Raw genomic sequence first — 11,360 nt, 5'->3', positions numbered from 1 at the left:
TGGGTTTCCAAACATCGCTTGTCAAAGTCCGACGTCACCAAATGCTAACCATATATGACTCCAAACAGTAAACAATGCGTGAGCCCCTGAGTGCGAACCCTACTTTAAGTGCGCTACACATACAGCGTCATCGTCACCGTCCCCTTCCCGTCGTTGACTTCACGGTGATGGGACGTTATAGGTGTAGCGCATTTTATGCTGCCTACGCTCAATTTGTGCTGGTTAGTATAGGGTTGCCAGAGGACAGACCTGTTAATGCGACACGAATAATGGGACATTTTCGCCTCTAATTGGACATTTTTGTAAACATCGAGTATGGAACCCAAAATATGGCCCCACATTGAAAGTCGCCACCAGACGTCGACACTGTACCACTGTCATCACGAATGTCCAATACAGGTCAAAATCGCCTCTAATGCGACACTGAGTGATACCTCGGTATGTCGAATTAGATCTAACTTACTGTAATTGATTTTAGGCGGAATGAACATTTTTGAAATTAAAATTTTGAAAGGAAATCAACTTCTCCGTATCAAATTAATATTCTATGCAAATGGAAAACTTTTTTTTCTGCAGGTGGTGACAAACAGCCCTATTGTGTATACCGACGGATTCCCATTTCGTTCGAAACCGTTTTTTGGTTCGAGTTATAATTTAGCATTCCCTATTACGAACGTTTTGTCCATTTAGAGTGAATCTCGTGAAAAATCTCGTGAAAATTGTGTCTTTAGACAATTTTATATTATAATGGAGAGTTTTAGTTGAAATATAGAAAAATTATAGGAGGTTGTGTCCAAGATAGGACCGCCTTGTTGACGTAGAACTTCGTTATTATTTTATAAAAGTCGCTTGTTTATATCTTCGGATATTATTCTATAATACTGTGAAATTTTAGAAACAACTGCTTGGTAGAATACTCTCTGATATGTTTTTTGTTGTACAATCAGTTGACGATAATTGATTGATGATTCATTCTTGCCTTCGCAGAACAATACACTAGCTGATCATATGTCGCAATTTATTTCATGTCAATGCATTGAAAATTTACATCGAACGCTATTTCGATGGCCTTTATCGCAATTGACATAGACTCGGCTACAGTCGATTGAATACATGTTGCATCAGCACCATTATTCCACATCTCATAACTACATCGATATATCGCGAGGAAACAACAACAATGACAACACTTGCAAGTATCAAATATCATGCTACAAGTTATTTAGTATTGCCTCAGTGGAGTCGCACCTATAGGCATCGTTCATATAACGTAAACCAAGCGCCAAACAACTGTTCGCCATAGCATGCATACATAGCCATACATTGGTGGCTTGAAACTACTAGGGATATTAGCACTTCTCATCATTTTGCGCTATTCTCAAAAGAAACGCTTCTGTTTATATTACTGGCCTCGAAAAAAGTTGCTTTCTCATGCTCGAGATAAGCGCAGCTGTCACGCAGCTGTGGAGGAAGTTTTGTTACTGGCAAGCGAAACCTAATCACATACAAAATTCCATTTTCTTGGTGACTAAACAAGCGAAATAAACTTAATGCCTGCTTCGCCATTCATGCAATGTCAAAGGCACCAACGAAGCTCTTATGATGACGAAAAACAAACAATGTTAATTGCTTGGAAAAAGACTGAATTATGCCGCACAGCTTGTACTCTGCTATAACACCCATCGATGCGAATTCGCTGATGAGTTTGTCAAGAGCGACCGCCTTCACCCCCAGCGGGGGGAGCTTGAATCTGATTGCTGCCTGGGTAATGGCGTTTACATGTTCGACCGACGCGCCGAAGTCGCCTACTTCGTTGTTGTTCGATGCGGTGTCACACTCGCGAAGGCTCGGTTCAGTGCGAGCGCTTTTCACTGTACCAACATCGCGTGCATCATTGGATGACGCTGCGTTTTTGCAGGGCTCGAGCCAGCGTTCCTCTTCTTCTTGCTCATCACACACTACGCAAAGCGTCCAATTTATAACGCGGAAAGAAAAACACACGATACGAATAACGCGAAAAACGAACTGGAAAAACCACACGACGATATCTAAGTTGAATTACCACTGGTGGGGTCCAATCTTGGATCGAAGCGCAGCGAAAGCAAAGTGAACTGGATTGCTCAACAGTCCGATGCCGAATGAGAGTTTGCCTCTGCGAGATCCACTGTTTATTCTCTAGACAAGTATTCCCCTTCAGTCTTCTTCTTTTCCTTTGTTCACGGCGACTTCAAATCCTACGATTTCCCTTTCATTGGTCGTCGATAAGTTGCTCGTTATTGAAGGCTCTGTTCGGGAAAGCACACAAATGTATGGAAAAATGGAAACGCCTAAAGTTTTCATGAATTTTAACGATTTACAAACCAGGGGATTCTAATGTATAGCATATTAAACAAATCTTAGAAAATTTCCGATTCGTTTAGTATGTAAATCGCTAAAATCCGTTCGCGGCAAAAATAGTTATTTACGTTAACTTTATTTCATAAAAACGTGACCTGTTTTCTGAGTTGGCACCCTTAATGAAAGACGTAGTTCTACGTCAAAAAATATGGAATATGTGTTAAGTTAGGGTCAGGACAATGTGCTTCGAGTAATTAAATAACGCCAAGTCAAAATTTTCATTTCATTAACAATTTAACACTGGCTTCGGTCTGGCTAATTTGATAGAGAGTAGTTCGCCTCGTAAGAACTTATGTACATTTGTCATCGCGGATTTCGATTGCGCTTGATTCAAGGTGGGGTTTCAAGTGCAAGTGCTCCATAAATTCACGGAGCATTAATTTGCCACAGAACTCTTTTTCAAAACCTCTGTCATGGAGCATCCACACCAGTTGGTAAATTTCGATTGCTCAACACAATACGGGCGATTACACATTATCCGGTTTTTGCCGGACCGGTCTGAAACCCAAATGGCAAATTTCGACCGTACCAACCTCTTTACGGCACCGTGATGCAGCCGTCTACTGCGACTACAATGTCCGGCGACCGGACAAGTATTATACGCGATGAAACTAGTATAGTGTCGATGTCTGGTGGAGACATCAGTTAGGGAAAGCAAATCATTCTCTATAAGATTATTAGACCTTAAGATAGTTTTGAGTTGTTAAAATTTTTAATGAAAATTTATCTGTTAGTATTAGTACTATTCAGGCAATTTTTCCTCCCATGCATTAGTATGTGTGGTATTGACGTTTGTTTGTTTTGGAGTCAATTCAGAAGTCGCAAGTGATATGGATTCCGAATTTTTTTATTTCGCTGCTATGGAACAAGTTAAGTGATGAACCTTTCTGATCAAAGCGAAGCAATGGCCACAGGCGCACGAGGGCATCATTGGAGTATATTGCCATGTATTGTGTTATTAACGGTGGGTAGAGTCTTTCGACAAATTGATCGAGTTCTTAATTAACCTCTATGTTCACAGACAACTTCCCTTATTCGATGGGATGTGAAACAAATTTCCAACTGGTTCATCAAGGGCAAAATTTTGAGCGACTTCATCGAGCTGAATGTGAAGGTCAGTTTTTGTTCAATTAAACACACCAAAATAGTTCTCTCTTCTAATTCTTATACGGTATTCCACACAGTTCGACCTGACCCGGAACACGATCGACGATGAGGTGTCCGCAACTCGGCTCGAGGTACTCAAACCAAAACTGTCCGATCTGTGCTCGGCGATCAAGATGTTCCCCTGTCCGACACAAAAGTATCGGTTCAGATAGAGTGAAATCACCCAGTTGTTGGCATTTCTGATTCGTCATTCATCGCCCAGGATCCGCTTATTAACAGCTGTGCGTTGAAGCGAAATGCGTTCGAGAAGCTGCTCTTGCTCCAGGAGTACGTGCACCAGGAATTGCGACATATGTATGCTGAGCGCGTTTCTGGACGAAGAGATAGTGTTTGAAGGAAAATTACTATGTAATTTTAAGAATTAATTACTGCAATGGGGGAATAAAATAGACAGTCTAGAATGGATGAATAAGCATATATTCTCTCGTAGGTAAATTCTAAGGATAATCACAGGAACTGAACACATATCACATATAATTAAGTAGACAACCCCCCCCCCCCCCCAGCTTGTTTCGAAATGATATAATTATTGGTTCATCAAATTGTACTCTTTTCTCTAACCGTGTTTCTGAGACTGTTGAAAAAATATGTGGCAACAGAGCGTGTGAAATAAATCATGCTAGTTGTGTATGTTTGGAAATAAAAGAACTTAGCGTGTGGATAAGTACACCACAACTGGACTAAAGTTAGTTTTTTGTAATACTGTTTATTACAGCCATGTTTTTTATCCAGTAGGTTTTTCATGTTTATTTATCATAAGAACACCGCTCTGATGTGCGAGTAGTGTACGCGAGGCCTGGCGTACCATACCCCGGCCGAATGTACTCTCCAATGAACACACATTTGGGAAGGCTCGTGGTTGCCGCAGCAGTTGTGGTTTCAGGATTTTCCATATGCAATCAGCTGCATGTAGCTGAAATATTTGCAATGTTTACCTGTCATTCCACTATATAAATAAATGCATGTAGTGTATGTGAATGATGTACGGTTTTGTGTAGTGCGAAGACTCTTTCACATTGTTATCCGGTTATCCGTCCAAACCCAGCGGTGCTTTTTGAAACCGGTCCGGCAGAAACCGGATAATGTGTAATCGCCCTAAGGCAACCCTCCACCATAACCTGGCAACCATGCCATTGCCATTCTGGTTAGTAAAATTATAACACACCCCAATGTCCTGGAAAAAAGTAATGAAGATGGTAGAGTTTCGAGCGACATAGCATGCGCTGTCATAACTATTTCTCAAATAATGACGTCAGTCGTTGTGTTTATCTTTGATTGCCCACCGCATCCATGTGAAAATGCTATTTTCAGGAAGTAATTTATCAATTAAAAATGCTTTTTTTTGAGTTCCCGCTGAATATGAGGCTAATGTGATATAATTCAGTGAATATTTGTGAAATCACGTCGAAAAAGACAGATAAAAATGATATTTCCATGTGCCTTTTTCACTCCCCCACGTTCATAGAAACAAACGAAGTTTCATTATTTTAACGTTATGAAGTTGATGTTTCGAAGGCTTTCAGTATCGGTGTGTATGTTGTGAGAGAATAATCGCCAATTGATCAAAATTTCACCGAAAATGTTACTGCTTTCGAGGATAAAGCATACGATAGCTCTCTAGATCTTTTTACCACATAAATGATCCAAATAAGCCAGGATAAAATTGTCATCTGTTAAAAAAATTGTAAGGAGTTGTATCTAAGACACGACCGCATATTTTCGACGTAGAACTACGCAATTATATTATGCAATTCACTTGTTTACCACTAAGAATATTTTTTTAGAATGGATAGAAATTTTTGTAATAGATTATGTTCTTCGTTACAAATAAATTTGATTAACGTCCTTTTACGTTTTATATGATGCCTAGGACTACCAAAATATGTGAACGGAGAAATTGTCGATCATTGTATTTTACATTTCCCTCTGAAATTATTGCATAGTTCTCGAACCGCAAATGTTCATTCGCGTCTAGTATCTGAAATGACGATTTTCCCAGGCTTCTCAATTTAAAAGTACGTTTTAGGGAAACATATTACGGTCGGCACAACGACAAGCGAGTACAAAAGTATTCAACACCAAAAAAAACCCCGACTTGCATGTATATTTGCAGAGCGGATTTCCACAGGTACATCGATTTAGAAGTCCCTGTTGGGGAAACCGTAAATCGGTTAGCAGTTAGAGCGTTTAGATAACACTAGAAATTTTACAGTTGTTCAATTGTTCATCTCATGAAAAATTACATTTTATTAATTGTGATAGACGCGTAGAAATATTTCCTATCAATTGATGCAAACATCTTCCCGATCTGTTGAGAAATGTTCGAGTTATAAGTATTCGAAACACGGGTAGAGTTAGCACACAAATCGGTAGAACAAATGTATAGAAAAAAGGAAGTTCTTCCAGTTTTCATGAATTTAAACCGTTTAGAGATTAGCGAATTGTAATGTATAGCATATCGAACAAATCTTAGAGAATTTCCGATTCGATTGGTATGCAAATCATGAGAATTCGTTCACAGTGAAAATAGTTATTAACGTTAACTTTATTTCATAAAAACGTGACCTTTTTTTCTGATTTGGCACCCTTCCTGAAAGACGTAGTTCTACGTCAACAAACAGTTGAATGATTTCATGGAATTTTAGCTCAAATTACCATGCAACCGTGAGTATTTTCAACATTGTTTTGTTTTTTTGTTTTGTACATTCCAAATTGAATGCAAATAACTACGACACCATATTTTGCTTGCCAATACAAATATACTTCGCCTACTGCTCCACCTCTATATGTATCTCATTGAACGCACCCCAAGTAGTAACCGAGGCGCCTAAAAGTATATCCTAAAATGAGGCCGTTTCGTCACTAAGTTGGTTAGGGGAGCGGTATATGAAAACAGTACGAAGGAAAGCAGAAGAATTATTTGCTTGAAGCGTGAAAGAGACAGACTGATCAGGAGCGAGCTTCGGCACTAGCGTATTGTGTTTTTTTTTATTTCCAAGATGGCTGAAGAGTGCTTTTAGCAAGTTGGCTCACCTTAGGATATACTTCTAACTTCATCGCAAGGTTACTATTAGCAGCCAACACCGAAATTTTGTTTTGTTTCTCTCCGTTCTGCGTTGGTTGTGATTAAGTTGTTCTATAAAATAGTGATTTTTGCTTTTCTTTTGAATTTCTCAAAACTCGGAACGAACAATCATAACAACAAAAACAAACATCCTCGTTTGAACTCATCGTCAAATATTTGGCACTTTTTGACAGATAATGTTTAGTTTGAAATTTGTACAAACACTATTTCGTTTGTCACTCTTCATTTATCAACAGTGGCAAACAATGTCAAACATCGAACATGGGAAAATTCGACTGAAGTATGTAAGGTAACATAACGATGGATCGACAGGTTTGAACAACAGACCGAAAAAATAATTATAATTAAAAATAATAAGTTTGTCTTCTGCCAAACAGTGTAAGAGCACCCTAAAGGTGGGCGTACACTGTTTGTTCAGAGATCAAATATTTCACACTTTTTGACAGATAAAGTTTGTTTTGATATTTGTACAAACACTATTTTGTTTGCCACTCTTCAATTATCGACAGTGGCAAACAATGTAAAACATCGAACATAGAACAAATTGACTGAAATATTCAAGGTAACCTAACGATGGATCGACAGGTTTGAACAACAGACCGAAAAAATAATTCATTGAATAACTGAATATTTGCTGGTCGTGTTTTCTGTCGAATATATTTGATCAGTACACGTTGATCAAATTTTATCTGTCAAAAAGAGTAAAATATTTGACTTCGGTCAAACAGTGTATAAGCACCCTAATAGCGGTAAGGTGTATACCAAGGCGCCTCTATATTGTTTACAAGCAGCATCAGAACGCTGCCGGCGGCTCTCTACAAACTGCTGCGACGCTTATTCGAACGATGCCTACTTTGTTCGGCTTTCGCGAATTTATGTGAAAAAGACGGGATGATTTTGTAGAATTTCATTCTCATCCAGTTCATCCACTACTCTCGCATGTGAAAATGCAAAAAATGGCGTATCCTAGCAATAACTAAACAAACAACCCCCGCTCCACAAACCGTAATCCCCTTCTCATTGAAGTGATGATATTGCTTCACCTGTTATGCATTTATACAAGCGCCTTGGTGTATACCAAGGCGCCTCTATGTATGTTATACATTGATATACACTGGAGAGAAAAAATTAGTAAACGCAGCTACCAAATCTTTAGTAGTCGAAGCATTGGTAAAATGTACACATTTTTTGTACATATTACCAAATTTTGTAAAACTGATGTCAGATGCAACGCACATCGCTACCAAAGATTCGTACAATTTACTCCATACCATAAGTAACCTTAAGTGTTTCTGTTCTTGGCAAATGTGTGTGTGTGCAATCGCCATTTCTCTAGTGGAAACAAAGCAATTCGGAGGTAAACATTTGGATATGTTTCATTATATATAAATATTTTTCTTTTTCAGCTAATCGTAGAAAAATATTCAGAGCAACATAATTGCACAAAAGCAAATCGCAATTCGGAGTAAGTATTTAATTTTTGGAGATTCGAAACATGCATCCGTCTCCTCGGTCTAGAAACTATCTTCATGTTTCCACCGGGAAGAAACTTTAATCGATAACATTTCAACATAATTAACCTCGTCTTCTTTTTCAGTTGGTTTTTAAATGTTATATGCGATCATCAGGTGCTAGAACCAAACAAAAGGTCGGAGTAGCCGCAGAGAAGATTGTAGTTCTAGTACCGGTCAGCCTGGTGCACCGGCCAAATATCAGCTTAGAACAGCCGGATAGATGATTGTTCCTGCTGCATTCGTCCTGGTACCCAGCTAAAGGTGAGTGTACGTTTTGTTTCGTTGGGTGATATAGTTGAAACCGTTGTAGACCGTGTATATCGCTCTGAAGTCAACATAAACTTCAAATAGAAGTTTTGATAGTATTATCAAATAAACTGGCATAGAAATTTTGCATCGTTCCAATTTTTCTTAGTTATTTTCAACTCCAGCTTCGAGTTTCATATCGCAGGAATGTGTGACTGGAAACTGACCAATCACAGAGTGACGTGCAGTCCACACCAGAAGCAAGCAACAAAAGGTGCTTAAACGCCGCCCAAAGACGAGGCTCGGTATTGAGTCTTGTTATTTAGCATTACCGATCTTCTAGTGTGCGCAGATTGTCAAAAGACTCCAAGGTGTGCACAAGAATTTCCACAGGCCGCCAAGTACTTGCAGGCTCTTGAAGAGGGTGTTATGTGAGATGCCGTTTAACCACATATTCAACGAGATAAAACGAGCGGCAAGAAGAATTTGTTGGTAGAATTTGGAGTGAGGAGTGTTTGTGACGAACTTTTCTCCTTGCAGATGGAATTTAAAAGGAATGATCGTCGCACCAACTAGTTTCTATGGCCATTATCCCATTGATGAATTACTAAAAGGCATTACTGCAACCAAAGCATTAAGCTGCTTTAAACTGTATTTATTCATTTTTGTTTTTGTCGCTAGTTCGCTAGGATTACTAATTTTTTTTTGTTAGTTTTTGTTGTGTGGCTCATACTCCTTTCGATTACAGAAGGCCTTTGCAACCAATGTTTTGTAGAATTATTTCAATTGAATAGAGAATAAGTTATGAGTGTTGTGTTCTTAGTATGTAGAATAGTATGTAATTCAATAGAGTATTTGAATTAATAATTGATGATTAAAAAAAATACAATCCCTTACAAATAAAGAATAAAACATTCACTGATATTTTACCAACAAATCTGCCATTTGTGAACCGACAAATCGCTTTTATTGAGTCGATGTTGATCCAACTCTGGGCTTACAAATAGGAGTTTTGCACCTACCAATTTTTTTTTCGTAAAATATACTAATAATTAGTAGGGTCGAAAATGACTAGTGAATTGGTAACATGTACCAAAAAATTCGTTATATTTACTAATCTTTTCTCTCAGTGTAAGCGCCTTGGTGTATACATACCTTTATGTTGGTCTTTTTAACAACAGAAAATCGCAAGGCGCGTAGAAGTATATCCTAAGGTGGGCCAACTTGCTAAAACCACTCTTCAGCCATCTTGGAAGTCTACTGTGTTTTGTTTGTAAACAAAACACAATACGCTTGTGCCCAAGCTCGCTTGTGATCAGTCTGTCTCTTTCACGCTTCAAAGGAAATAATTCCCCTTCTGCTTTCTTCCGTACTGTTTTCATATACCGCTCCCCTAACCAACTTAATGACGAAACGGCCTCACCTAGTACCATAGACCCGTCTTGGAAAATCGTAGGGTCCACCTTTCATTCAATTTACCTTGATACTTTTGACAAGTGCATCAAATCAACAAAAATTGTAAACTCATCTAAACGTCTCAGTTCTGAATTCAATAGTAGTGAGGTTCACTAATTCGGTGCCTTTTTTCTCAACAAAACAAATCACTTTTAACTAAAGCATTATCGTATTGTTCAGATATCGTGCGTATATGCCAATAATGTATCCATCGTCTGCGATAAATGCCGGCCCGTTCTGGAGTAACGGACCAAGCCCCGGAGCCTTCTATAATTTCCCTGGTTCTACGGTTAATCCCGGATCCATTAGCAATCAAATTTTAACTCCTGGTGAATTTGGAACTCAGCGATCATAGTGAGTATATGTTTTTACGTAATTAAACGAACAATTACGGAATAAGTTTCGCAAAATAAATATAACCTCAAAGCGGTTTAATCTCAATGATTCGCAAGTCACTTGGTTTTTTCCTTTGTAGCACTCCAGTAACAACAGGAACGTCTGTGATTGGACTGAAATTCGCCAATGGAGTTATTATTGCAGCTGACAAGTTGGTGTCGTACGGATCTCTAGCACGATTTCACGATGTGGACCGTGTACATAAAGTAAATGACAAAACGATTATTGGAGTCGGAGGGGATTTTGCCGATTTCCAATTCATCAAACGTTATATTGACCAGAAGGTGTAAGTATTTTGATTGTTCAGATGTGGTAAGCTATTGTCGATTCCCTGTTTCTTTTTTTTCAGTGTAGAGGATATGTGTTTATCGGATAAAAATGAATTGAAACCAAAATCGCTATACAATTGGCTCACTCGTGTGATGTACAATCGTCGGTGTGATTTTAAGCCACTGTATCTGGACATTGTCGTCGGTGGAATGCAGGATGAAGAACCTTTCCTGGGACACGTAAATCTCCGTGGTCGTGCGTACACTAGCAATGTCGTCGCCACTGGGTATGGCACCCATCTGGCTTTGCCACTGCTGCGTGAATATTCGGAAAATCCAGAGGCTTACGCCAATTTGGATCAAAATAAAACTACCGAACTGACCAAGAGCGTGATGGAGGTACTTTGGTATCGTGATTGCCGTAGTGATCCCAAGTATTCGCAAGTGATTTGCACCGCTCAGGGAGTTCAACTCGATGTAAACTGCTTCGTCAAACAAAATTGGAACCTGGCAACTATGATTAAGGGTTACTAGAGGCTTCAGTAAGCATTCTAATATCTATTATAATTGTTTCAATATTTTTTGTCAAATAAAACATCATTCTATGTAATAAATAATACTTTCACTTCTTTATCTAACCTTTTAGAAGGTCGTAGAAATAAGACGATAAATCAAACTTCAGTAAAACATAATTTTTACATGAGGAAGTGCACATTTTTATCTTTGAAAAAATCAATTGAATCAGTTCGATGGCAACATAGTTGCCATTGCTCGTTAACCCCAAAAACATTGGTAGCAATATGTTTGCAGCTGCCTTCCAAAGTGAAATTT

At 38.7% G+C, this 11,360-nt stretch overlaps 2 protein-coding genes across 3 annotated transcripts; both read left to right on the top strand.

Annotated features, from left to right (window-relative positions):
- Positions 1-2,858: 2,858 nt before the first annotated feature.
- Positions 2,859-4,018, top strand: LOC129771677 (nuclear pore complex protein Nup98-Nup96-like). The gene is made up of 3 exons (XM_055775575.1): positions 2,859-3,361; positions 3,419-3,511; positions 3,582-4,018. Exons 1-3 carry the CDS (start codon positions 3,275-3,277, stop codon positions 3,714-3,716), a joined length of 315 nt encoding a protein of 104 aa, XP_055631550.1. The 5' UTR covers positions 2,859-3,274; the 3' UTR covers positions 3,717-4,018.
- Positions 4,019-9,875: 5,857 nt separating this feature from the next.
- LOC129768702 (proteasome subunit beta type-4) lies at positions 9,876-11,148 on the top strand. Of its 2 annotated transcripts, XM_055770505.1 has the most exons (4): positions 9,876-9,985; positions 10,045-10,218; positions 10,340-10,546; positions 10,610-11,148. In XM_055770505.1, exons 2-4 carry the CDS (start codon positions 10,058-10,060, stop codon positions 11,061-11,063), a joined length of 822 nt encoding a protein of 273 aa, XP_055626480.1. In that variant the 5' UTR covers positions 9,876-9,985; positions 10,045-10,057; the 3' UTR covers positions 11,064-11,148. The 2 variants fall into 2 exon arrangements, with proteins under 2 accessions (XP_055626480.1, XP_055626479.1); XM_055770504.1 differs by having other exon boundaries at positions 9,906-10,218.
- The last annotated feature ends 212 nt before the right edge of the window (positions 11,149-11,360 follow it).

This window comes from Toxorhynchites rutilus, chromosome 2 (assembly GCF_029784135.1).
Source record: "Toxorhynchites rutilus septentrionalis strain SRP chromosome 2, ASM2978413v1, whole genome shotgun sequence".
Classification (NCBI taxonomy): Eukaryota; Metazoa; Arthropoda; class Insecta; order Diptera; family Culicidae; genus Toxorhynchites; species Toxorhynchites rutilus.
This window is presented reverse-complemented; position numbering and strand designations above follow the sequence as displayed.

Bases quoted from the DNA above. Each gene is read 5' to 3' on its own strand.
- LOC129771677 (XM_055775575.1), top strand. From the start codon at position 3,275: ATGAACCTTTCTGATCAAAGCGAAGCAATGGCCACAGGCGCACGAGGG. The intron at 3,362-3,418 runs GTGGGTAGAGTC...CTATGTTCACAG, and splicing joins CATGTATTGTGTTATTAACG to ACAACTTCCCTTATTCGATG. The intron at 3,512-3,581 runs GTCAGTTTTTGT...TATTCCACACAG, and splicing joins TCATCGAGCTGAATGTGAAG to TTCGACCTGACCCGGAACAC.
- LOC129768702 (XM_055770505.1), top strand. From the start codon at position 10,058: ATGCCAATAATGTATCCATCGTCTGCGATAAATGCCGGCCCGTTCTGG. The intron at 10,219-10,339 runs GTGAGTATATGT...TTTCCTTTGTAG, and splicing joins TTTGGAACTCAGCGATCATA to CACTCCAGTAACAACAGGAA. The intron at 10,547-10,609 runs GTAAGTATTTTG...CTTTTTTTTCAG, and splicing joins CGTTATATTGACCAGAAGGT to TGTAGAGGATATGTGTTTAT.